This window comes from Lytechinus pictus, chromosome 10 (assembly GCF_037042905.1).
Source record: "Lytechinus pictus isolate F3 Inbred chromosome 10, Lp3.0, whole genome shotgun sequence".
Classification (NCBI taxonomy): domain Eukaryota; kingdom Metazoa; phylum Echinodermata; class Echinoidea; order Temnopleuroida; family Toxopneustidae; genus Lytechinus; species Lytechinus pictus.
Genome location: NC_087254.1, coordinates 24,935,912 through 24,963,905, shown reverse-complemented (window position 1 = coordinate 24,963,905; position 27,994 = coordinate 24,935,912). Strand labels below are relative to the sequence as shown.

The following is a 27,994-nucleotide window of genomic DNA, read 5'->3' as shown; positions in this document are numbered from 1 at the left end:
GCTGCGCTGCATGATCGAGTTAGTAAGCTTTATGAAACTATGACAACATGACCCCTGACCAGCTGTTGCACATACGGGTTTCCTCTTTGTGAGTGAGATTTTGTCTTTTATTGATGAATGCGTGCTTTGGGCAATGTTTGTGATAATCATTTAATTCATGACGTCCTATTTATTAAAATCTGTACTGTGCCGGCTCGCTTTCTGTGTCGCGCCGCGGCCGCCTGGGGCTGGCAACTGCGATCAGGACAAGTTACGGTCCTACATATTGAATCCTGTGTTACCCCCACTTGATTGATTTCGGCAACCTATGACTATGTCAGACTCTGAGTTTTGTGTGCAAATCAAAATGCATTGCACTCGCTGGGATGAAAAAGGGGATGACAGTAAATAAATCCACAGAAACAATGATTATTTCTGTCTTGATCTTCTTAGTATACCATGTATACTGACTCTTGCGCTTTCAACAGTTTGTAACATAACTCATATTATGTTTATGAGTCATAAGACCCTTTTTTGGTATAGATACTAGATAGGCCTAGGGTCTATTTTATTTTTAGTAATATTGTCTGGTTCAAATCCAAATCAGTTTAACTTGGACATGGTTCATACATTTGTTTTATGATATTTGTTATATTTTTATGACAAGTGATAAAATCACCTTGAAAATTGAACATCCCTTTTTAAAATTTTAGGCTTGGCTTAGTTTCACCAAACCAAACAGCTTCAAACTAAATTGATATGTTGATCTAGAAATCTAATTATAATAATCTATTTCTTTTCTTTCTCCCTCATTCAACAGGATTCAGGACTTGTACATGCTAAATTGTAGAGCAGATCTGAGACCCAAAGTCGTAGAAGAAACACCATGAGCCTTGCTGGAAACAACTCTTTCGTCTTCTCATTCAAACTCAACAATGTTCTCATCAATGTTGTGGGAAGTGTCTTTGTACGGCTCACCATCTTGTCTCCATTAAGGAAGGATCTTTTGAAGGATGTTGTCAACCAATCAGGCGAGTCTGGAGAAGAGGTCAAAGGTCACATATTTGTCACTGATGCGGTGACAATATCTCCCGAGTCCCAGCATGGATATCACTCATTGACCAAAAATGATGTCACATTCTATTTACCTAAAGGTAATTTCATGATCATGTATTCAAGTCTTGGATGTTTTCAGCCCTACAAGTGGCAAAAATAAATTATGGTATTTTCTGAACAATTTCTTCGTATATAGCCAAATCTGGATACAAGATAAATTGAAAACTGAATTTGAAAATTTATTGTGCAATATGCATAAACCAAGGCTCCACATTAACTTTTTTTGGTGGTGGCCAGTTCGGGCCACCAAAACCTTCAAACAATTTTTTTGGTGGCCTGATATTAAAGTTTGGTAGCCTGAAAAATATAAAGAAAAACATTAATCAAACATGAATCAAACTTCTGCAATATTAATTCTGCAGCCACTACCACTAAGTTCCTTTCACTTTGTACATCTTGTATGTAAATCTTGTTTGTTGTTATTTTACTTTGCAAGCCTTTGAGGCTTTTTGGGATACCTTTTTCTTTCATTATTATTTTTTTTTTCAAATCTCATCTTAATGTTTCATGATTATATTTGTATATTTATGTTCAAAATAATGTATGATATTTGTATGTTTTTACATGTATATATTATTGAAAGAAATATATGAGAGTATTCCCACTCTCCCTCAATACAATACTTTGCTAATTGATTTGTGGTAATATAGAAATTGTTCTATCATTGTAAATATGAAATGATTGAAAGAGAATAAAAGAATTGTATTGTTCCCAGGTTGTGTGGACTTTTTTAAAAATCTCTGTATAGACACACACTCATAATGGTAAAGTAAATAAATAGTGCATAGCAAACTCAGATAGATGTACAAAACGATGATTTTTCCTTTCTTCCTTTTTTAATCCTAAAACCTAGATTATGCAGGCCCCAAATCCAGTTTATTTTCTCTTTTCCAGCATATTATAGCAGGAGAAAAATCAGAGAAAAATATGCTGCAAAATTAGAACAATGCATAAAAGGGGGAAACAAACAAAAATAATTTTTAGTATATATAATAAAAAAGAAAACAAAAATAATAAGATAAACAAGTGAAATAAAACAAAAAGAAAATTAAGAAAGAAAAAACAAAGAACAGGAAAAAAAAATTAGAGAAAAAAACAAAAGAAAATGAAAGATAAAACAAAATTAATAAAACTTGGGGAAAATTATTATTTTATTCAGTAGAAACATATTCTTTAATCAGGCATATTCAATGGGAAGGGGTATAAATGGTTTAACCACTATAAAAAAAATGAAAGAAAAAAAATAAGGAAACGGCAAAAATTATATCTGGAAAAAGCAGTGTGAGGAAAGTCCTTCCCTATATTTGCCAAAATGCTGGAAAAATTCACATTTTATATCAATGAAATGCCTTCCCAAAGTATTTACTTCCTCAAGAGTGGTTTAAGAAGTCATTTATAAACAAGAAAGAAAGAAACTGTCTTGTTTATTTTTGGCTAGAAAAGACACAGCTTCGAAAGAAACCAAGTATCAACATATATACAAATGCACACTTGGGACTGTGATGTACTCACCTATGTGTTTTATGTGTATAAATGCATTTGGAAATCTGTCTTTTTGAGTCAAAAGAGAGGTCATAATTCCTCTTTTTGATGCTTGCAAATAATCAGGTTACACCAGATTTTAGTAATATGGACTGTAGAAAGGGCATTTCATTGTAAAATGTGACTTTGACGTAGATTTGCAAAGTTCTGTGGAAGATTTCTTAGCAGCAACATTTCGTATCGCAGCTGAGTCTGAATAGTCTGCTATAGCGCACAGCTAGCTGCAGTGGTTTCATGCATGCAAAGCTCACGCCAGACCGCCGGCACGGCCAGCTGGATAATAGTTACTGTATGCTATATATAGCGGTAGGCCTACATACTGTCATGACTATGCAATCTTTGTGTGTGTGTATTTGTGTGTAAATTAACAAAAAGGGCGCATGACGAATTGGCTTGCAATTTGAACTGTAGAAAGTTGATAAATGCTTGCAATATATCGGGAGAAAAATTGCGCTACTTTGATAATTATTGGTTGCCCGATTCGGGCCACCAAAACTTAACATTTTTTCAATAATGGTTGCCCGAGGTGATTTCTGGTGGCCCTGGGCCACCGGGCCACCGGGCCACTGCTAATGTCGAGCCTTGCATAAACTGTTTAATTAGATTTTCTGCATGTGTTTCTGGTATTGGTATCATAGTCACAGAAATGGTGATGATGATTTCTATTGTTAAAGGGGAATCCAGCCTTGGCCATAAAATGTTGTGTTGGGAAGGTGAAAAATAGATTAAACAGAATGGTGAAAGTTTGAAAGAAATCGGACAAGCTATAAGGAAGTTATAGCTGCTTTAAAATTGAGATCACTAATACTATGTAGATTTCAAATTGGCAACTGGGTAAGTAAATTATGACAAGGGGCAAGGACAACTTTCCCATAGGCCATGTACTTTATTATCAGGGATTTGTGGTTTTCTCCTAAGTACCCATTCCCCTGGGGCAGTAATCTAAATATAACCCAGGTAGTAACTAGTATATTGTTTTATGCCTCATGAAAGAAAAATATAATTTGAAATAAAACTTTTAGGAAAAATGACATTTTAGCCATAATATGTATTGGAGTACATGGAAGAGTAGTCCTTGCCTTACATCACTATGACATCCCATATGCGGCCAATTTGAAGTCTCCATGGGTATAGTGATTACCAATATTTACAACTTTTACAAATTCATAACTTTCTTGTTGTTTGTCCAATATTGTTGAAACTTTCACCTATCAACTTGTCTGATTTTTCTTTTCCTTATAAAAACAAGTTTTTATTTGGGTTGGATTCCCCTTTAATGATAATGATGATGATGAATATTGTTATTGTTACGGTACTATTATTATTATTGTTGGTAGTGTATTATTATTATCATTATTATTATAATTATTATTATTATTGTTATTATTATCATAATTAATATGAAGATAGATAATATATCTACATCATCGTCATCATCATCAATCATTTTAGCTGATTTCATAATCTTGATGAACCTTCTCAATCCCCATGGTCTTCGTCCTTTAGTTGTTATATTCAAAATTGGTTTCTTTTGTATTCCGCTTTGAGCACCCTTGTTTGTCTGAAATATTAAATGTAATATGTAATGTAATATCCTGAATTAGGGATAGCCTGTAGTAAATAATTGATTGGAAGTGATGCATCATATATTTATTTTCTTTTCCTCTTAGGCTTATGTCAAGACGGAAGAGGTAAAGAGGTGAGCCTGGAGATAGCCGTCTTTGATCAGATAGAGAATGTGAAGTTAGCCGAGGCTTCATTCCTCATTCACCCAAGAGATAAGAAAAGCTCACATGTTGGACCCAGCGATGAGATATACCAAAAATCTGGAGAATTGTTACTTGTCACAACACTTAAAGAGGAATCTATCCTAGTCCAGCTTGGCAAAGTGAAATATGAAGTAAGTTTATCAGGAAAGTCCATCAACTGTCAAGTTGGTTTCATGGAAATTTTAACTAAAAACCAAAGCCTGTAAAGAGGGTTTCTAATTTTTGAACTTCTGATTTTTTGGTGGTCATATGTGAGTAAATCTCTCTAACATAAGTTAATTCCATAGTACTTTTTCATAGAAAATTGAAATTGATTTTACCTGTGTGTTCATTATATAATTAGAAACACTATCATTAATTATCAGAAACACTATTGCTTTGGTTAAGCAAAATGAAATGGTGTATTTTGATTGGATGTCTGATCCAAATAAGATATCTGTGTGTCTTTTTTCCTTGTGCATTAATAACACCTATTCCAAATAATTGAATAAGCTAAAGATTTCAGGATATAATTTTTGTCCCTAGCTTCCTAAATTCACTAAAATTTAAAGGTAAATGCTAAAGTAGCCTTTTTAGAAAGAAAGATAAAAATGTCACAGAGAGAGGGCACTATTTAATATTTTTCATAGAGACTCGATTGTTTAACAGAGATATAACAGTTAGTACACTTTTGTAAGATTAGCTTGATCTGTGTTTTTACTATTGAAATGGCAAGTCAGAATTATATTACATGACCTAAAGGAGCAGCTCGTATTTATTGTCACAAAAATTAAAACTTTAGAAATTCATTTCTTTGCTATACTTAATTCATTTCACTTTCAGGCCAGCCTACGATTACAAGATACCCCCTCACCAATCCCCTCCACCCCATCCCCTCTACCTTCCCCTACCATGGTGCCTACACCAGAGCCAGAACCCCTACCAGAAGAGATACCAGACCCCCAGCCAGAACCTCCCCCTGTGGCTGTACCAGAACCAGAGTCGGAACCGGTAGTCAGGCAGCGCACTCCAACCCCACCTCCTATGCCACCTGTGGTGAGTTCTCCTGAGTTTAGTGAGATGACATAATCATACTAACTGCAAACAAACTTTGAAGATAGTTGACATGTATATACTGTGAATATTATCCCTGGTATTGCATCGTAATTTGCTTCATAATTTTCTAAAGATTCCTGCACAAAAACTCTGTGTAGAAACTAGTTCAGAGCTTTTCTTTTATGATCTGAAATGTTAATCAAATTTAGTCAGGAAAATTATTCCCTGATGAAGAAATCACCATACGATTATGCGGGTGGTCCGTCTGTCCATCAGCCTGTTGTTAACATTGAAGATTGAACTTCTTCCTCTGTTTTCGCCCAATTTGTTGGATTAAAAAAAAAAGAAATTTACCCTTCCACAGGGTTCCTTTATTGACAATACAAAAACACTTCTTCACAAAACATTTTGATACATATACAAAAATATTTCACTAAAGATCAGTTCATACAATACATCCATGAATCGTACATATTAAAAAAGGTAGAAAAGTAGACTCAAAAACATTTGTTGGATATGATGGTTTCTACATCTGTTTGAAGTGTATGACACTTACTGTGAATCAATTCTAACAATATCAAAGTCATTGATATGAATTAAAATCAAGAATTTTGAATTGTCATAAGCATGTATTAAGTTCTTGTTCCTGACATATGGTACACATGTACACTCTGTATCTTTTAAAGCACTGTTTTGTATGGATTGATTTCTTTGTATTCATGATTACTATCACTATTGATTGAAACTGATAGTGATAACAACTTGTGTAATTCATATTGGCCATTCCATAGGTAACCTTTGACCCTCCAAAGCGTAGAGAACCCAGCAAACCATCGGGTATGGTAGCACTTCCAAATCATGAGGAAGTAGTTGTAATCATTCATGCTGCCAGTGGCCTGACTCTCCTCCAGGACAACTCTACCCCTCGCCCTTATGTACTAGGGTAAGTACTGTTACCCTGGAGTGTTTGGTTCATCCACATTAATTTTTTTTTCTTTTGAACTTGGAGTAAGTCATGTTTCTGCTGAATCTCAATTTGATTGAAGTTACAGTGTGTGCAAATGAATGTCAGATATCAGGAAAGAGTTACATCAACATTTTCATCTTACACTGACAACTTTCCTTGAATTTGATTGGCTGAGAAGCACTATTCCTATAGGAACTGTATTATAAAACATTTGCCAGGTCCTTTAAAGAATTGGTCCCCAGAAAGCCTAAACCAGTTTTATTAAAACAATTCTTTGATCCCCTAATATCTGTTAATATATATGTATGTGAAAAACTTTATATGTGAATAACTTCACTGTATTCATTTAGTGCAATGCTATTTATGCCATATTTGAAATGTTTTTTTTTTTTTTTTTTTTCTTTTCAGATGATCATTTGCAAATTTGTGAAAAACACACCTCATTACATTAACAGAGCTGCCAAGTAGTACTGATTTTCAGTATTTATTACTGAAAAATGAGAAGAATACTGATAGTTTCATGTAAAATACTGATCTCTAAAGTTTCAGTTGTATGTGTGGTCCTATGGTATTTTTTGAAAATACTGATTTCTTCACCGAAATACTGATTTTCAGCTTAAAAAATACTTAAAGGAGAATGAAACTCTTGGAGCAAGTTAGCTTTTGTGAAAGCAGAAAAATCAAAGAATAAGATCAACAAAAGTTTGAGTAAAATAGGACTAGCAATAGAAGAGTTATGAGCATTTGAATGTCGAGATCACTAATGCTATGGAGATCCTCCCATTGGCAACGCAACCAAGATCTATGATATCACAGATGAACAACTCTCCCCTTTTGGACACTGAAAATATACCCCAAAACATCTCTTTTTGCTCATTCTAATCATATGACAAACGATTCATCAATGATATAATGTTGTGAAACCTCTGTACTTGTCCTCTCATAAAGAGAACACCTCACCTTGTGATAGATTCTATAATAAGTGAGAATATAAGTGAAATAAATACTAAAGCAATGAGGGAGTTGTACGTGTGTGACATCACAGATCTTGGTTGCATTGCCAATGGGAGGATCTACATGGGATTAGTGATCTCAATATTCAAATGCTCATAACTTTCTTATTATTCATTCAATCTTCCTCAAACTTTCAACAATATGTTTCTTTGAATTTTTTCTTTGATATGGATTCAGCTGGTTTCAAGGGTTTCATTCTCCTTTAAATGTTCCTTTTCAGGTTGGCAGCTCTGCATTAAGTATTTTGGGGTTAAACCATACTTACATAAATAGAATAGCAATTGATAATATATTTTTTCCTTTAACCCATAACAGAGGCATCTAAAATTGATAATGTATAATTAGATAGCCACCCTATACCCATAATTCTTCCTGAGAAGAATCACTTTTCTAGGGAAAATTTTATGAAGTTTTCAGTTAGGTTTTCACTGACAACTGATCATATTACTGGTATTGTGACAGCTGATTGGCTGAGAGTAAAATTGATGACAATATGTTGCATGAAAGGCTTGATAGTTCTTATCAGAATGAACCAACTATTTTTTCACCATTAACTTGTGATATAGAAAAATTGTACCTGGTTCTTCCAAAGGCAAGACAGCTGTTCCTCAGGCAAAGGCTCCCTGGCATAGCACCCACTCTACTGTTGATCCTACTCTGAGTCCTATATGGGAGGATGTTATTTGTTGTAAAATACCTGCCCCTGAAAGTTCCTCAACTCAATCTGATGGTAAGTGAGGTGAATCAAAAAGAAATAAACACTCAAGACCGTGTTCCAGTCATGCATAAGGTCACACCCAATTTACAGATGGCTTCATGAAAAGCCATTTTGGGAACAAAAGGAACTAATATTACATTCACTAACAACAAGTTTACAAGAATTTACCCTCCTGTATTTAATTGGCTTATTTGATGAAATGAGCTATCTGTATTGACAATTTACAACATCAAAATTGGCCTGTTGCATAAAGAGTTGCGTTTAAACACAAGTAAAAAAGAATCACTAAATCGCAAATAATATGTGTCAAGTTGCATTTGATTTTTTAGTTGCATTTAGTCGCAACTCTTCTTGCAGCAGGCTCCTGGGGGTGTATGATAAATGGATATGATTGATATTTACAATTGATTGTAACTTTTTGTACATGAATTGCCCTAGACTTGGAGTTATGCTTACTTTTATAATTCATTGTATCTTTTGTTTTACGGAACCTGATTTTTTTTATTTTCAAAAAGGTTGAAATGTAAAAAATCAGCATACATGTTTCGGTATATTATTGTCAAGTAATAGAAACTGAGGGTCTTAACATGTCAATTCGAATGGTGCATCACGTTTCTGGTATGATTTATGCATTCTGTAGTTTATACCCAGGGGGCTACTTACATTGACGAGTGGATACCATGCTCGCCAAAAAAAAAAAAAGTAAAAAGGATGTCTTTTTCAAGATAGGGCACGTTACGTACATAACGTAATAAGGGTGTCAAAAACACTAAAATAATGAAAAAAGGGTATCTATTTTGCTATGAAAGCTACGTGTTTAGGGTCAAATTTGCGAGGGTATAAAGACTAAAATGTTATATAAAAGATGTACTTGTTGCCGCAACAGTCAACACTACGTGTTTAGAGTCCGATTTGCACAAGGCGTACGTGGGAGGTGGGGCCGTACTTAACCAAATAATGTAGGTAAAGGTAAAACCGACGTCCATGACATATTAAAATATCGCTGTACTTGTTTAGGGGTTCAATTCAAGGAATACTTGCCAAGAGTATCGTTTTGTTTCCAATACTTGTTAAGGGTAGGGTTTAACATGCCAATACTTGTTAAGGGGTGCATTGTCAGAATATGGAAAATACTTGTTTAGGGTGCTTTTTGTGACCCCCATGGTTGTGCATGGTATCTACTCGTCAATGGAAGTGGCCCCACCGGGAGTTTATAGTTAAAACTATGTATCTGTTTGGTCACACTTTGCAGTTCTGACGTTGAAGATTGTTGATCAACCTACCAGAATTGACATCTCTACATTTGAGCTCCCACTCTTCTTGCTTGAACCATTTCATCACTATCACTTAGACCTAGTACAGGTAAGATACCAATAATCTGTTCATTTTAATAGTTACACCTATAAGGAAATCATTTGGAATAAAGTTGCCACATTTGGTGATTTTGCTCAACGACCCGTTGCTAAACACTTTATCAGGAAAAAAAATTAAAATCTATAATGATTGTGCCCATTTTGATTGTACTAGTATCTTTTAGTCATTGCTAGATTGTGTGTTTCAGAGAAAGTAGCCAATTAGATCATTAGAATAGAAATGCAATTCAATGTAAACATAAAATAAATTGATTTTACATAATTTTGAAAACTTGAAATCCGACTAAATAAGGTATGAATAATTTGTCTGAAATGTAACACCAGCTTTTATAAAGGAAAGCTTACTGTAAAAATAATAACAATAATAATATGCAACATTTATATAGCACTTAATACAAATGTTTCTAAGTGCTGCATACTATTACCCCGGCTTTCCTGATCAGACACTCGAGCATTCAAGGAATATCTTCGTACCTGGTACCCATTTAATACACGTGGGTGGAAAGTGGCAAATGTAGATAAACGCCTTGCCGAGGACATGAGTGCTGCAGTGGGATTTGAACCCCGGCCATTGTGGTTCAAAGTCCAGAGACATATCCACTGAGCCACATACCTCTACAATGATATCTTATTAAACTACTGTAGTCGCAAGCTAACATGTAATTTGATGAAACAATTATCTGCATCTTTTGATATATACAGGCGATACCTTTATCACCCAGTTCAATCCATCTCTATGTTACCGTCTATCGTAAGCTCAGCATGCTACCTGAATGTGGAGATTTCTCCTTCCATGGTCTTGAAGTAAGACTAGTATCAGTGGACCATCATCTTTATGATGCTATGGGTTGCATCATGGCTGTTACCAAGATTGTTCCTGATTATCAGAAGTATAGGTGGGTGTTTCATCAAGCTGTCGTAAGTTACGGATGATTTACGCACGACCGGTGACCCTTTCTTATGGTACATGATAATCCCAATGTTGCTGTTGCATAGCACCTAAGAACATGTTCCAGTCATTTGTAAAGATGTGCGCAACTTTAAAAATAGCCTCATATAAAACCCTCACCAGGGGCCCGTAACACAAAGCTTGGCAATCATTGTAGAAACATTTTTTATGATTAGCATTATTGACTACAATATAATTATAGTTAAAATCAAGTGTGTGATTAATTGCTTACCTTTGTGTTATGGGGTCCAGGTATGATAACTAAAAAAGTTATGAAGGTTAAACAAATATTTTTTGATCGATTGATTGATTGATTTACTGATTGTCTAATTGACTTGTTAGTTGGATGACTGATTGTTAATTGGGGTTTTGATTTTTTTTTACACCATTTGCAGGAAATATTGAAATTGAATATAACAATAACAATTGAGAGATTGAATATAGCAAACTTAAGATAAAGTAAGAATAAAAGTAATACTACACTATAACTAAATCTTTCAGTTTCTGCAAATGCTCTTTGCATTTTTTATACTTGGAGAAGATGTTGATAAAAAATGAGGTATACAAGAATTTCATGTGAATGGCACATGTTATTCATGTGCAAATTTATTAGACTTTAAACAAATTCAATTTTTTACAAATCAAGATGATCAAATTCTATAATGGCATAATTTTGTTGTTGTTTAAACCAGAGATGCCTTTCAAGACCACACTCATCTCCTGAGTGTGGAACCATTAGTGGTGGAGATGCCGGTCCCTCATCCATCTTCGTTTCTCACTGCAACCAGGGGTAAACATCAAGGTTATTCACAGGTGAGCAATGAAAAATATACCTCAAAGGAGATAACAGGGGCCCGTTTCATAAAACTTGATATGATAACACATTTCAAAGAACAGCTAAAAGCTACCAAAATCCTTCCAACTGATTGGCTGATAAGTATTTTTTCTTATAGATTGTGCATTTAATATTGTAATGGGACCCAGATAGGTACAAAGCCTCCAATGTAAGGCAACTTGTAAAAATAAAGATGCTATGCACTTTTCCTTCAGTCCCCATTGCTTTGTCTATGGTGACTGTGATGATTTGTAATGCAAAGCTGCTTGCAGGTTTCCTGCGGGAAAGACTTGGCTCTGACTTTTATTTTGACATTTTCATAGCTGGTTCCTACGACAGGGCGATAAAAGTCAATAAAAAATATCAAAATCAAAGTTTCCTTGGAAGCTACTATTTATTACAAAATAAATAGGTAGGTTTTTGTTTTTCAATAGGGCTTTGGATATTGGATTGTGTCCTTTAATTGAAATACACTCTGACAAGGGTCAAAGATGACTCTTTCAGATGTATATATATATATATATATATATATATATATATATATATATATATATATATATATATATATATATATAGGCATTCAAAACATTTTCAGAAGCCCTGTAATTCAGCCATCCCATGGTTGATAAGAAATTTATGTATGAAACATGTAGCTATTGAAAGGGATGGTCTGTATCAATGCCAGTAAACATTTGGGTGTTTATTATTTGTACAGCTGTGGCTAGCTGATGTTTCTGAAATCACACAGCCCAAGTGGGACCATTCCTTTGTCTTCTGCCATGAAAGGGAGCTGGCATCCATGTTTGTCAGCACAGCAGCCGTGGTGGTTGAGCTTTATGATGTCAATTCAGGTAATTCTTTTTTTTTTGCTCTTTGGTAAATGTATTGTTAAATTATGCACATTAGCATATTGATATTTCCAAGATTACAATAACTTTATGTTATTTCCTATATCCACTGTAGATTGTTAAAGTGAAAAACTAAATTTTTAGTGGCAAGTTCACGGTTAGTGAGTGATATTTCACACACCAGAGGAGGTGTCCACATTGAGCCAATGAAATTTCACTTTACACAGATCAACGTTTGGTGATAGAATTTCAGGTGAATTTTATGAAGTCTATGGTAGATGGTCTTTACAAGGGAGTGTTTTTCTTTTTATATTACAGCCTATGATGGGACGAGATGGCACCCTCAGAAACCTATTGGATTTGCAGTGGTTCTCTTGGATAACAGGGTTTATAATGCTTTGACCAATGACAGAGGGAAATTAGGTGTTCGGATTCCTAATATACCGCTTCAGGTGAGGTATTATGCTGGAGTATATTGAAAGAGAAACTAATATTTCTGTCACGTTTGTCAAACTTTGTGAGGATTTTTTCTTATTTGTTTCTTATTAATACAAAAAGATATAATGAAGAAAAAAATTGAAAGTCTGTCATTTTAAAAGAAGAAGAAGAGCAAGAGGAGGAGGAAGAAGAAAGAAAGGAAATTTAAGAAAAAGATATAAGAAGAAATTACAAATGAATCAGAATCAAATGAACATTCAGATTTTGAAATGACAGTATTATTTTCATTGACAGTATGATTTTCAATTGACCCTTCCACAATATTCTCTTTAATATTTGTTTGTTTGAAGATGTGTATTTTACCAACTCGTGGCAAGCAGACGCCTTCCATCTCAATTGCACTCAGGTTACTTACATCTCGGGTAAGTCATAATTCATTATATCTTTCTTAGAGATTGTCTGCACTACCATTCCATAACTACTACTCCTCCCCAACCGAATGATTGTTCTATTAATGAATAATAATAATAAACTGGTGCTTATATAAAGCATAATCAGTATAAACTGCTCTATACGCATGACTAATACAGCTCTCCAAATTTACACTACAACAAAAAAGATATGTTATTCTACTAATTTACCAGACCATAGATGAGCAGATTGTTCCATAATTTGGGGCCACAAAATTCCAATCTAGCTTCTTCCCTTTTTGAAAATAATGAATATTGAAGCGGACAAAACTCTGTATTTACTGGCTTGCCACAAAAACACAAGCTGCCTTCAAAATACATTGTACTTGTAACAATCACCTGATTGGTTTATATTTGTGTGTGTTTTAGGTTTATATTACAGACATGTATCAATCAGAAATGATTATTATTAAACGTATTGGACAGACCTTTTATCACTATCAAAAAGAGCACCACTCTTTCTACAGTAACTGTCAGATATATCACATTTTTTTCAGATAATACATCTGGCAATTCATTTCATGAAAGGCTCGACAGTCATATCTGATATCCAAATACTCACTTTTCCATCCTTCATTTAATGTTTGTAGGTTCCAGATTCTTTACCATCCGTGTCTAAATTGGACACCCTGCCGTCAGTCGATGGTTTTGTCTCTCCTGAGACTCCCAGAGACCTCTTACCTCCAGCTGAACCCACCACTGGAGGTTTGAACCCAGAACCCGTCTATTCTCCACCTACTACGCCTCTGCCTCAACCACTCTATGATGTGATAGTTATAGACACCAGGAAAAAGCTGGTGAGTTTGTTTTATTTTGAGACACATTTAATTTCTTTCAGATATGGGATGAATCACACTTTGATAGTATATATGGAGAGCTGGGCCTGTATTCCATAAATGAGATAAGCATGCTTAATGCTAACCAGGCTGGGCTTTTTTGGGTGTTAGCTGGCCGGGTGGGGGGGGGGGTGGCTGTTGAATCAACCCTCCCTTGTGATCTTGAGATCTCTGCTGCTGGTCGCACGAACGCCGTTAAAATTGGCATGGTAATAGTGTGGGATATAGTCTACAAGGCTGTATGGTGATTTTTCCAAAAGAATTAGATTTTTTTTATATGAAATGAGTATGATAATTCATGGGTAAATCATATTTTCCCCTCTAATTCACTAAAAAAGCTCCTAGAATACCAGTCTTTGGTAGTAATATTCTTTATACCATTGCTAACAATGACAAATGAAAAAAAAATCCTTGTTTGAAAGTGAACTAGTTATATGTATTTTATTGTTTCATGAATTTCCTATGTATTTCTTAGTTTTTTGCCAAATTTATCGCAGAAAGTTTTTGAAGTAAAATATACTAAAAATCCATCAATTTCAGATGATGAAAGTAAAAGTTCAAAGATAAAACAGACTTGCTTTGAAACCCACTTTTGCATTCATGTGGCTAATGTCAGTGATGTTGAAGAGTTAACAAAAAAAAATTTTTAGGTAAAAAGTGAAGAGAATACTTTATTATTACGTGTCCACGTTAACATTGCACCCTACACATTAAGCAAAACTTCTTTAAAATTAAATACATGTATCTGTCCATTTACATCCCTATGTACACTATTTATTTACATGTATTTGCAAATATGGCACATTTTGCATCTGTTCTATTGAATACGACTTCAAATGAATTTATAATACTGTGTGTTGTGTGGGAAATCTCTTTTTTTTTCTCAAAATGATGACTTTTGAGTTTCTTGAGTACTGCGTTTTACTTTAAAAGGTTGGCAGCTCTGTAGAAAGTATTTAAGGCATTAAAATTATATGAATCAGAGTGTTTAATGATAGATTTTTTTTAATGTAATATTTTATCAAACAAGCACATTATTTCATATCAAATGCCATCAATTTTTATGATATTTCATATGTAATCAGAGTAGCCGTTCATATTCAAATCAAGTCAAGTTGTACCTAAAATTTTTGTCTTCTCACAAATTGAAAATATGATATATGTATATAAAATGGAAATTATCTGGAATCAAGAGTTTAAATGTTAGTAATTTAAAGAGAGATAGCAAGGCCAATGATATGCAAAACTTACGGACAATCACCATAACAATAACCACAAACCAATATTACAATAAAATAACACTGCAGATACATTTTTTGCAATATTCTCAGTCATATTGCTTCCTATATGCATGTATCATACTTTAAAAAATGTTTGATACATGCTGATAGTTTTTTTTTCTTTCTTTCTTTCTTGCTTAATTATTATTTCTTTTCCATTTTCTTTCTTTAATACAATTTCTGTTCATCTTTCTTTCTTTCTTTCTTTCTTGCTTGCTTAATTATTTCTTTTCCATTTTCTTTCTTAAAATTTCTGTTCATCTTTCTTTCTTTCTTTCTTTCTTTCTTTCTTTCCTTCCTTCCTTTCTTTATTTCTTTCTTTCTTTCTTTCTTTCTTTCTTTCTTTCTTTCTTTCTTCCTTCCTTCCTTCCTTCCTTCCTTCCTTCCTTCCTTCCTTCCTTCCTTCCTTCCTTCCTTCCTTCCTTCCCCTTTTATTTTATTATTATTGGCTGCTGGTTTATTAAGTTATTAAGTCAAAGATATTTTTATACATTTTGCTGAATTCATATCATATGTAAACTATTCAAATATATTTATTGCTTAAATTATTTTTTTCAGTACATACTTTTCATATTTAGGATTTTAATACATAGCAGTTAAGGTACCCAGGAAGATATACAAGGAGAATGAAAGATTATGGTTGAATTATCCTGAATTAAAAATAGGATATAAAGGCAGCACAAATGAAATTACCAGGTAAAAAAAGAGACTTCAGTTCAAGGAGAAATCTTTGAACAAAATGAGAGAGAAAATAGTGGAAAAAGGGGAAATAAAGTGAAAATGTATTGTATCAGTAGGAAATCACTTCATCCAATTGAGTACTCATCTATTGATTATTAATCAGTTTCTTGTCAACAATCAATATGGTATTATCACCTTTCACAATTATTGCACCTGCTAGCAGTACAGTCAGTTTGAATGGACTTGTCCACTTTTAATAGGGGTGATTGGATTGATGAGGGTGGGATGGAAATTAGCAGAATATTGACAATATACTCACCAGTAATGATCAATTTATGTTGAAATAGAATTGATTTTAATTTATTCTTGTAAAATGATATTTGTGTATTCTTTGTAATTCATATTTTGATAATTCTCATAAATCACAATGTACCTACTCAAAAGTCTGACTAAGAAAGTATTTTTCACCCTCCAAGTAAAATGGATCAGTCCTCTCTGGTTGGTTGCCTGGGTAGTGTATAAACAGCATGAGTCCCTTGTGGCTTGGCCATGAGAAGAAAAGCTGATCTTTGATCCCATCTTTCTTTCACTCCCTGTGTGTGTTTTTTTTCTTTTCAAGATCCTTTGAATAGGTACAGAGTCAGATTTAGGGCAGCTATTCTTGTCATATTGTATTGCGTAGTATTGAGTGTAGAGTACAAAAGCATGAAATATAGCGTGCAGTTGTCTGTATAGTTCGTTTTTCAATCTTGCCAATGGTTCTTGGTCTTGAAATGATAGATTAGAACAAAATCTTGGAATATGAGTGGAGGTGCATATTACAGGCCTTTTACGGCTGATCTAGAAGAAGTGAGTACTGCTTTATTCTGAAATATTCTGCTTCTAAAAGTTTTTGGGAAAAAAGGATCTTTAGTTTATTAGGATACTTTTCAAATATTTTCATATTTACAGTGCATTGTCAGCTGAAGTTGAGCTGAGTGTTTCTTCTTGTCAACTTACAGTACATGTATTTACAGTTGAAGAATTATAAGATGATTTTAAAAAAGTACTTAAGACCCTAGCTGTTGTATGCATATATAGGTATACATACAATGTATGCGAAATATCAGTGATTCATTTTTATTTTGTTCTCTGTAAGAACTAAGAGAAACCAAATTCTGGAAAATAAATTATCAATACACTTTAAAAGCAAAGTTCTAATACTACATGCACATCAGACATTTCACAATCTTTCTCTTGTATTGTCTTAGAAAATAAATGTATATGTGCATGTACAGTGTATACAGGGGTAACCCACATACACAATATTCCAGTACATGTACACCACCACACATATTGATCATGTATTGTGTGTATAATTCAGTCAGATTATTATTTATTAATAATTGCTTCTCATATTCATTAAATCTCTCTTCATGTAAGTAATTAATCTGCTTTGATGCATCGTGAAACTAATAAATCCTGGGCCCAGGTTCACTTAACAGTATATCGAATTGGAATGATAAATATATATGGAATTCATTTAAGGTAATTAAAGAATACTACAATTCAAACGGCTGTGAATCGTTATTTGACTGGGAAGTGATAATAGTAATACATGTAGGTTTCATCAAATTACACTGGATACAGAAAAATAACAGAATGTCATATACCCTTCATGAATCAGATAAGTGTATATTGTAGGTTTTTATCATTTGACGAATGGCTTTTTAATTGTCAAGATTTAAAAAAAACTGTAATAAGTCAAGTATATTTTCATGTTCCTTTATTTATCTCATTCAAGATTTTTTTTCAAAGAGTTGGCCTACACTACATGTATAAACAATACTTTCATGTCTTTTGGCCAAATTTGAGTAGTTTGATAATATTGTTATAAAGATCTACGTGTAATTGAAAAAATATCACAGAACAATTTGTTTTAGCACTATTTACAAGAAAATTGTAAGATTTTATGCACAGTTTTTTGTTATAAAAGTAGATGAAAAATATACTTTTAAAATGAGGAAAGCACATTTCACATAAGATGCAAGTACTGGTAGTCAGGTAAAGCCCTGCCCCCTTCTTCACTACAGTGTTATCTCACCCTTAATTGGGCAATGAAATAAGCATAAATAAAAAAAAAAGCACATTGCCCTTGCAATAACAGTTAACACAATAGAATTATGTTCTCTTTGCTTTCTGTGTGCAATTGAAAGATTTGCACATACATATATATATAGAAAGCAAAGATAACATAATTCAGCTGTGTATAATTACATGTACCTTTTGGTTTCAGTGAATGAGACACACTGTTACTTTCTTGTCAAGATGACTGTATAAAATTATCTTTCTGAAGCGAAGTTGAGAATAGATGGATCATACCGGTGTGTTGGCTCAGTTGGTAGAGCGTCCGTCTCACAACAGGGAGGTCGGGGTTCAAACCCTGGCCGTATCAGACCAAAAGACATTAAAAGATGGGAGTTGCTGCTACCCTGTTTGGCTTTCAACGTTTAAAGGGATAGAGCCTCGTCGATCTGGTGCTGCACAGCAGCTGCTTGACCCACGATCAATTGGGCAAAGCAAATTTTCGGAGTATTTCATTTCATGTCTATTTCGAACTATAAAATATGGATTTTCATCATTTTTTTCATACAAATTGCCTCGGATATTATATTTCTGTCTCCTTCCTCAGCAGTATATATTCATGATGTGTTTATTTTCCTTTTTTCAACAGTCCTTGAAAGATGATGACCTCCCACCCAGTGATGCCCTTCAGAATCTTTTGGATTCTAATCCTCAAGATCGCTTGGTTCAGCCTGGAGAGAAGCCTACATCTACCAAAGGATTGATACCTACCAGGCTCCCGCCCCCTTCAGACAAGCCACAGTATGTAGACAATACATGAAAGAGAGAAAAGGAGACAGAGAGAGATAATGAGAGAGATTGTGTTTTATTGTACATATCAAATATTCTTCATAAATTTTAATCAATCATATATTAATCCAACTGTCATGGTTGTCACAAAGTGAACAAAAAATTAAATTCCATAAACATGTAGTCAATTGTAATTAATGAAAAATTACCAGTCATTTATTTCAGAACAATGGAAAGAAATTAATGACGTTTACATAATTCAACTCATTTTGCCCTCTTTATATTTTGAGTAATTTACACGCACATGAAGTGAAGGGTTATCAGTCAGCAAACTATATGGGTTAGGGGCTTCAGAGCTCCAAGAAAATGTTGCAGTTTAGTTTCTAAAAGTATATCAAATTTTAGAATATTCACAAAATTTAAAACTGTCTGAAAATTTGTGAAAAGAAAGAATTTCACATAAGTGCATGAGAAATTTCAACTAATATGTTAGGGTTTACAGTCCTCATTTAATTTATCTTTTGAGTCAGCAAAACCCAATTCTCGCACTCACAAGACCTAGTTCTTCTATCATACATGGTAACATTGTTCCACATTGAAATGAGGAGGAGTCATTGAATTATTTCTATATATCATCCAGTATTTGTATTTTTTAAATGTTTGGTTAAAGATACTTGAATAAGGTGGTATGATTTTCTTTTGTAAACAATAATATTTACATATGACAATGAGGACAAGATACTCTAGTGTTCATTCCCATATCTGGTGTGAATTTTGTATTTTCCTTGAAGATCAAAGGGAGGGAAATCCCCTGTCAGTGGAGGTCAAAATGATCAGACGCTTCTCAACCTGATCGACTCACAGCAGAGGGAGATTGAGAGCTATCGGCAGGCTATGAAGAGGATGGGAGAGGAAATGGTACAGCTACAGGACGCCCTCACAAGGATAGAAGCAGACAACTCGCGCCTTCGTCAGCAGGCTAACATGTATGAGGATACGACCAGGGCGATGGTGACTGATGCTAAGCTAGAAGGCATGAGCAAGGCAGAGATGCTAGAGAAATATGGTAAGGAAACACTCATCAAGCATTTCTTAAAAGAGCACTAAAATCAGATCACTCAATAAGAAAATAAACAAAATGCTTTTTTTCCCTTAAATTTTAAGAAGAGGTGAGATTTATATATTTACTATAATTATAGACTACATTATTTCGTTATCTAGGTGCATTTCTCAGAGTTAAGTCATGCTTAAGTGCCAATGCATACATGATATTTGATTTGTTATCTTATTGATTAATACTTGGTAGAGTGCGTCCAATGAGTAGGACCAATTTATTATATACCACATGTTACTGGGAATATAAGTGCCATTTTAAGTCAGACTTACATTTTTATGAAATACCCCATGTTATGGATGTTACAATGGAGGTTTTGATATATTTTAGACCAGAAATCTGCTTCAAAATTTATCAGACTCACATTTTTATAAAATACCCCATTTCATTTAAAAGAAGTGTAACTCACTAACTTGTTTGTTTATTACATTTTCCATACTCTTTGCCTGCCAGATTGGAGAGCTTTATTTGAGGTATTGCAACATTACAGGAGGGGGAATAGGTGTAAAATAATTCATATGTTATCATTCCTTTTTATCATGCAGTGACATTGAAGCAGTCCCTTTCAAAACAGGTAGCAGAAGCTGCTAACTACAGAGAAAAACTCCTTCATGCACAGAATGACCTGATAAAGGTACAGTCTGTCCTTTAGTTTTAATCATTAAGTTTTGATGATTCTTCCCAAACATGTGTTGATTGAATGTCTCGTGACTTCAGAAATTTATTTGACTCGGGTTGAATTAAACTAAGAATATGTAAAAAAACAAAAACACTTGTTTTGCATATTCTAGTCTGGAAATATCTTCAAATGGGTAGGTTATTTGACATATGAAAGGTCAACAATAGACTATAAGGTATGTAATTAATGTCAGTGACTGCAGTTTGCAGCACAATGATACACAAAAAACACATTAAAAAATTAATGTATTTGTTTCTTTAGCACTCTTACAGGGAGAAATCAAAACAATAAAAATGAACAATATTTGTTTCTTCAGCACAATGACAGGGAGAAGCGATACCTGGATCAGCAGGAGGCCTTGCTTTCCCAGTCAAAGCTCCTTCAGGAGAGGCAGGATAAGGTCAAGAAGCTGGAGCAGGCTTGTAGGGAGCAGGAGAAAGCACTGGAGAAGATGGATAAAGCATTGAAAGGAAAGATAGGCAAGCAGGGAGTCCGATTTAAAGAAGGTAAGTAAGAATGCCATCTATCCGTTTGCATACTTACCAACTGGCAATAATCTTTTTGATTTGATAAGTCCGCTCTCTTTTACTTGATTCCGAAAGGCAAACTAGGCCCATATGTCATTGTTTGCATACATACCAACCAGTATCATATTTTTATCTTAACTTCAGTAATAATTGAAGCAGTAATTCAATGCTTCAAATCAGGATCAATTATCATTATCGTCTTTAAACATTCTAACGTAATTAGTATAAGCATGTCAAGCATAGGGAAGCAATGGAAGCTAGTTAAGGGCCAGATTCAACCCAACAGAAAGTTCATTTGAATGAAGAGAAAAAAGAAAGCAAACCTGTTCAATACTAAAGATTTCATGAAAATCGGGAGAAGAATTAGAAAAAAAAGTTATTACAATGTTAATTGGTGATTAAATGATGTCACACTGTGACACACACATTTTTTATGTTGTATTGTGTATATTAGATATGAACTGTGGCTATTTGTTTGGAATTTAAAATAAGGATTAAATGGATTGAATCATAGCAAGTTACAATAATTTTGATATCACTTGTTTGCTGTGCACCCAAACCCATGATTTATATCATAGAAGACTTTTTTCCCATTTTTTCATATAATAAGATAGTGGGATCATCACATAACCTGGCTTCAACATTTGCATATTGTCCTTGTTATGCATATATTCTTAAAATTGACAATTGTGTTAATCTTCTCATCACAGAATCACAAGAGACTACAGCACTATCAGCAGATAATGCCAGATTAAAAGCAGAACTAGAACATATGAAAGCTCTATCTGCTTCACAACCAAGGGTAAGGCAATATATTATTACTGTATGTTTCTGTCCAGTGGGTGTTTGGAAAGACATTTTTTGTTCAAAATGGCTCCCTAAAAATAAAGAGTAATTTTAAAACTTGATGCGGGAGGGGGATGCCGCCCCTCTTTTCAGCCTATATTATTTATTGATACTCCTTCATCCATGAGCTATGAGTCACCTTCAATAATTTGAATAATTGCCTAAATCTTAGTATTATTTCAGACCAGAATATTTAAAAGGTGTTAATAATATCTTCTAACTCAAATTTCACCTATTTAAAAGTCAATTTCTGTGGTGTCAAGAGATTTGACTTTATAGGCAAAGTCCCCTGTACCTTACTTTAACATCGGTCCATAATTTCTAAGGCTACTTTACATAAATATTGATGGCAGTAGTATTAATTTTTTCCCTCTCGTTTCTCTCAGGGAGGTTCAGCAAATGAAGCTGAGAAGCTAAAGATGCAATACATGTTAGAGAGAGCCGAGAGCAGAGTATCCTCCTTAGAAAGAGAGGTAAGTCAGGAGAAAATATTGTTACAACAATAGATCGGTCCTTTATCATGAAATGGTTCATACCATTTCATATTAAAACAGGGCCCTGTGAAATGAAAGATGTAATCAGTCGTGCAATTAATCAAAACTGTAAGTACTTGGCAAATCATCTATAGAAATTCACGTTTTGTTATCAATATTGATGCTGTCTCTGTATGTCTCTGGGTCCAAATTGGAATTACCTTATATTGGAAATCTTACTTCATGAAGTTTAGAATAAGCAGTATCAAGTTTGATCCCCCCCCCAAAAAAAACAACAACATACAATTAAATGAATACAACAACTCATGAAAAATAGATAGGTTGCAGTAACAGTATCTCCCACTCATGCACCTCTTTTAACCCTAAAGGATCCGGGTTATTTGGACCCATCTCACAGCTGGGGGGGGGGGGCAGGTTCCTCCCCCCTGAGATCTTGGCCTTCAATTGCGCAAGCGCCGCGAAAATTTGCACAATAGAGGTGTGCGATAAAATCTACGAGCCTGTATGGTAAATTTTTTTTTAGATAATAAAGATTTTTGTTGAATGAATTAATTATGCTAATTTATGCATGAAATAGCACATTTGCTCTAATCAACTATCATACGGCCCCAAAACTGCTAATTTTTTATTCACAGACTCTTTGTTGGATCCCGATCAAATTTACTTAAATAACAATTTGATATCGCAATTTTTTAAAATGTATTTTATTGTTTTTTAAATTTCTTATGTATTTTTTTTTTTACGTTTTTTTTTTTCAATGGAAATTGTTGCAGACTTAATTCTGATCATAAACAAGATAAAATTAATTAAGTTTAATCAGTAAAAGTAGAAATAATGATACATATATGAATTTTGTCTAAATACCCAATTTGCATTGGATTTGTACATGAATTCACATTTTTGAGCAGTTTTGGGTCTGACATGCACTTACATAATGTTGTGTAATTTCATAATCGCGTATCCTGGCATTGCAAATGAAGATAGAAGTTAAAGAGCAAGAACTTGTGGTAAAAATGATTTTTGTTTTTGTTTATTAAAGCTCCTAGGAAAAGCCAAAGAATGGGGAAAAGAGAAGGCAAACATATCACTAAGATCAGACGATTCCTTGAGACAACGCTCATTACCACCCTTACCTTACTATGACAGAGGTAAACCACGACAGGTAGGTTTGCTGAAAGTATTTTAAGGAGAGGAGCATCTATAAGTAAAACATCTCTTTGTATTCGGTTCATATCCAGCTAAAAAAACTAACTATCGATGATCGCTGTTATCAATGATAACATTGCCATATGTGATAACTTCCAATGAAAGTTTGATGTTAATTGACTGTTGACGGTCATTTTTACTGATTTTGACTGCAGACTAATGTATGTGATCGGATATCAATAATTGTACATTTTGCAGATTTCGGAATCGTTGGTTGTATCACATGTAAAGGGAAAACTTATTGTGCACACCTTACAATACTTATCACGTGACAGGCATTTTTAGGTCCATTTCTGAGAAAAATTAGTGATAAAAAGTGTCTTCTTTTGATTAAATCGTTGGTTTAGAATGAAGTAGGCACAATGTCTAATGCTGATCAATGTAGGCCATCTTATCTATGTTTGGTAGCTTAAATAGATGCAATCCCTTACTTCTCTCTAGTAAATAATTTACTATATACCTGTGATATCATTTGTAAGATGTATAAAAGTATTTTTTGTTTTCTCTTCCTTGCTACCTCCCGCGTGTTACAGGACTATACCGATGCATACACAGAGAGGTCCTATGGAGGAAGAAGACCTAGACTAGGATATGGGACACCTACAAGACTGAGTCCCCTCTACTAGACCAAAAGGCCAGATATGTCCTATCATGGAAGAAGATCTAGACTAGGATAGGGACCTCTACAAGACCGAGTCCTCTCTACCAGACCAAAAGGCCAGATAGATCCTATGGAGGAAGAAGTCCTGGACTAGGCTATGGGGCACCTTGAAGTCCTCTCGACTAGATCAAAAAGGTCAAATGTGTCTCATAGAGGAAGACTACCTAGAGACTATGATATTGGACACCTGCCAAGTCCTCTCTACTAGATCAAAGGACTAAATAGTTCTTATGGTGGTAGATGACCTAGACTAGGATATGGGACAACTACTAGGTCCTCTCTTCTAGACCCAAAGGCCAGATAGGTCTTAATGTGCAAGAAAACCAGACTAGGATACAGGAAAATACATTTTCTTTTCTTAGCAGAAGTATCCGATTAGCATAACAATGCTTGCGTGAGGAGTGTCTGAATTCCTAAACATTCGGAATTCACTGACCGAGTTCGACACAGCACAGTACGGACGTCTTATTTTCAACGCTTCTTCCACGTGTTAAACTCTATAGGCCTTATCGTAATAGATCTACGTTTGGATTCGATGTTAAATATAAAATAATGGCGAATCAAGAAATTAACCTCGGGTTATGCCACAAATTAAAGGCAGTTTCAGAAAATTTTACTCAATAATCTGGAGTCTCTTCGCCTTCTTGTAAGCAATGCTACAAAGGAAGCATTGGCTCGTTTAAAGATTGGGCTGGCTGTTTGATTATGTTGATTCTCGATACATTGCCCGGGTCAGCGGAGCTTCTACAACTAAAAAAGGGCGTCGGAGATGTCTTTCGAAAGGTAATAAGGTTCAATATGAATATAATTCTAGACGCCAGGAGGAGTTGGATAAGAAATTTGCCTTATTAGAGTAAGGTAAGCAGCGGGCGCAGCCCTTGCTTTGCTGAAGTAAGGTATTGCAGATATAATTAAAAGGAAGAAACATATCAGAAAAGCAGATGAATCTGAAGCAGGTTAGTGAGATAAAGATGAATGAAAATTCCAAACTAGGCTATTGCTTTTGAAATTTATGAACGGTTGTACATAATAGATATGGCCTTATGTTGTTAATGGAAGCTGTTCGTTTTTCAGCGGAATTACTTTATGACTTAATTATGGGAGATTAATCAAATAAATATATAGAGATCATTTTTATATTTTAGGTTGGTCCGCATTGGATGAATACTGATGAGGGAGAAAAGAATGAGGCAAGCTCAGGCTTGTGTAAATAGAAAGCGTAAGTTATTTCGTTCAACAAACAAAGGTTATATTGGGCAAGAATGTTGGAAATTTTCAAGGTTCTTCTACTACTTCCGACAACTTATTTCGTATACCCTTTGGGTCAAGAAATCGATATTCGCTTGGCAGTGTCGCCAACTTATATGTACAAAATAGTTGGCGCGGGTATGCAAGTTGCCTCAGACCACCGACGAACGTTTTGCCTGTGGTAGACATGGGCACTGGAGAAGTTGCCCAGGTATCAGGAAGCAAGATTCATCCGTCAGAGATAACAATGCTCAACAGAGTTAAATGATCCATTGATCATGGTCAAACTGAGCAAGGTAAATGTCAGTTTTGTTCTGTATTTGACGAAGTGTGGTATTTGAGAACTGAAGAGTAGAATGATCAGAAGGGCGTAGCAAAGGAATCTATTCTTGATTCTACCTAGTCCATAATTATATGTTAAGAAAAGATGTGTTATTTTGGTTGAATTCCACCTCTTACTAATGAACCTAGACATAGATATGACACAGATCAAACAATCTGGAATATATTGACTACTCCTGGTCCGTCAGCGGGCCCTTCTAAATTAAGAAATACAGAAACAGAGCATTGTTGAATTTGTTTCGGTTGGGAAACATCGAGTAACGTTAGTGTTGATTCGACAAGATGTGCAGGGTAGGAGGAAGAATTTTATTTGAGAAATTATGAGTATGATCAATGAAATTCAGAACCTTTGGTTAAAGGTAGATTGAATGCTTCCTTACAATTTGGAAATCAACTGATGCATCTCAATTTGTTGTAGATGTCAATGAACATGGTTACAAATTACCTTACAATAAGATGATAAGTCAGCATTGACATCGATCCCGATTTCGTTTCTGAAGCCATTAACGAATTATTATTAAAAAGGGTTTGGTTGTTGAATCCACCACTGCACCCCATGAGGTTATCCCCTTTCAGATTCAATTCAGAGTTCAGATATAAAAAGAGACTGATTTTTGGTTAACGTTATGTCAACTAACACTTGTGGAAGAACACTATTATACTTGAAGACTGGAATGTAGTCATGTCTTATTTAAAACAGGGAGATTTTAAGCTTTCCTTTGAACTTAAGCAAGGTTATCATCATTATTACATTTTTCAAGTGCATGAAAAATTGTAGGCTTTAGTTGGGATTTTGGTAGTGGTACAAGGTTTTTCTCCTTTTAGGTGTTGTCATTGGGTTGGCAACAGCTACCTTTGTTTTCATTACACGATTTAAGCCTATCGTTAATCATTGGCGTATAGAAATGGTATTTTCATTTTTTTTTTGTATATAGATGATTGGGTCGTGCTGCTTCCTTTGATTCGTATGATACTATGGTCAAGACGGTGAAAAATGACTTACTTGAAGCAGGTTTGATACCAAATGTTGAGAAATATCTCAATGGACTCCTGTCCAGTGTTTGGATTGGTTAGGAATACCACGGGAAAGCAGAGTAGCTTATATAAAGATTACTGAAAGAAGGATGAAGGATCTTGAGTTATGTTCAGATTCATTTCAAGCAGAATTGCCTGAGGTTTCAGAACGAAAGATCGTAGTTATAGTTGGAAAGATACATTGTATCCAGTGTTTGGCACAGTTACTCAAATTAAAACCAGATTTATGCATCACGAAATCATCCGGAGGGTACATTGGGATAGGACATAATGTGATCAATAGTGATGAATTAATATTCGTGTTCTTCTTCTGGAGAAGAATTTGCATATTCTTAACGTAAACATTATTTCTGCTTATTCAGTTCCACAGACTTTCATCTATTCTGATGCAAGTCCATCAGGCTGCGGGGCCTGGGTTTCTGAGTGCGCAGGCATGAAATGGGATGAGATTGGTTTGAGTTTGAAATGGTTAAAAACTCCACTTGGAGAGAACTCAAGTCAGTAAGTATGACACTGCAAACAGTTGTATCTCACATGAGACATAAAACTGTCAAGGTCCTCTGTGATAATAAAGGAGTAGGATCGATTGTAAATAAAGGAAGTATGATTGCAGAATTGCATGAGATGAGTTTACACATCTTTGAGTTGTGTAAAAGAAACAACATTAGTCTTCACGTTCATTGGGCTCCCAGAGAGGAGAACCGTTTTGCAGATGCATTAAGTCGCATGATAGATTTTGATGATTGGGGTGTGTCAGATGAATTTTTCGGATTTTTGGACAAAATCTGGGGCCCTCACACTGTGGACAGACTTGCGGACGATTTTAATTTCAAAATTAAGAAGTTCAATTCTAAATATTGGTGTCCCCTAATAGATCATGTTGATCCCTTCTCATGTGATTGGTCGGGCGAGAATAATTGGTTGGTTCCACCTATCGAATGTATAGCATGTATAGGGCAAGTACTTAAGCATCTGAAGGTTTTGTTCTGCTAGGGGGACTTTGGTTGTTCCCTTCTGGCCGTCTGAACCCTTCTGGCCGATTCTTTTCTCTGAACAAAGTGATTTTCGTTCCTTATTCTCTGAATACTTCAAAATTGATAATCCTCAAGGAATTTTCGTTCAAGGCAGAAATAATAATT

General features: G+C 34.6%; 1 protein-coding gene across 1 annotated transcript; it reads left to right on the top strand.

Moving 5' to 3' along the window:
• LOC129269352 (coiled-coil domain-containing protein 33-like) lies at positions 1-27,994 on the top strand. The gene is made up of 21 exons (XM_064105658.1): positions 1-88; positions 800-1,133; positions 4,308-4,537; positions 5,229-5,441; positions 6,233-6,384; positions 7,989-8,152; positions 9,393-9,502; positions 10,216-10,409; positions 11,155-11,275; positions 12,013-12,148; positions 12,464-12,597; positions 12,934-13,005; positions 13,644-13,850; positions 18,564-18,715; positions 19,495-19,769; positions 20,363-20,451; positions 20,813-21,002; positions 21,734-21,825; positions 22,256-22,342; positions 23,403-23,525; positions 24,103-27,994. Exons 2-21 carry the CDS (start codon positions 866-868, stop codon positions 24,193-24,195), a joined length of 3,102 nt encoding a protein of 1,033 aa, XP_063961728.1. The 5' UTR covers positions 1-88; positions 800-865; the 3' UTR covers positions 24,196-27,994.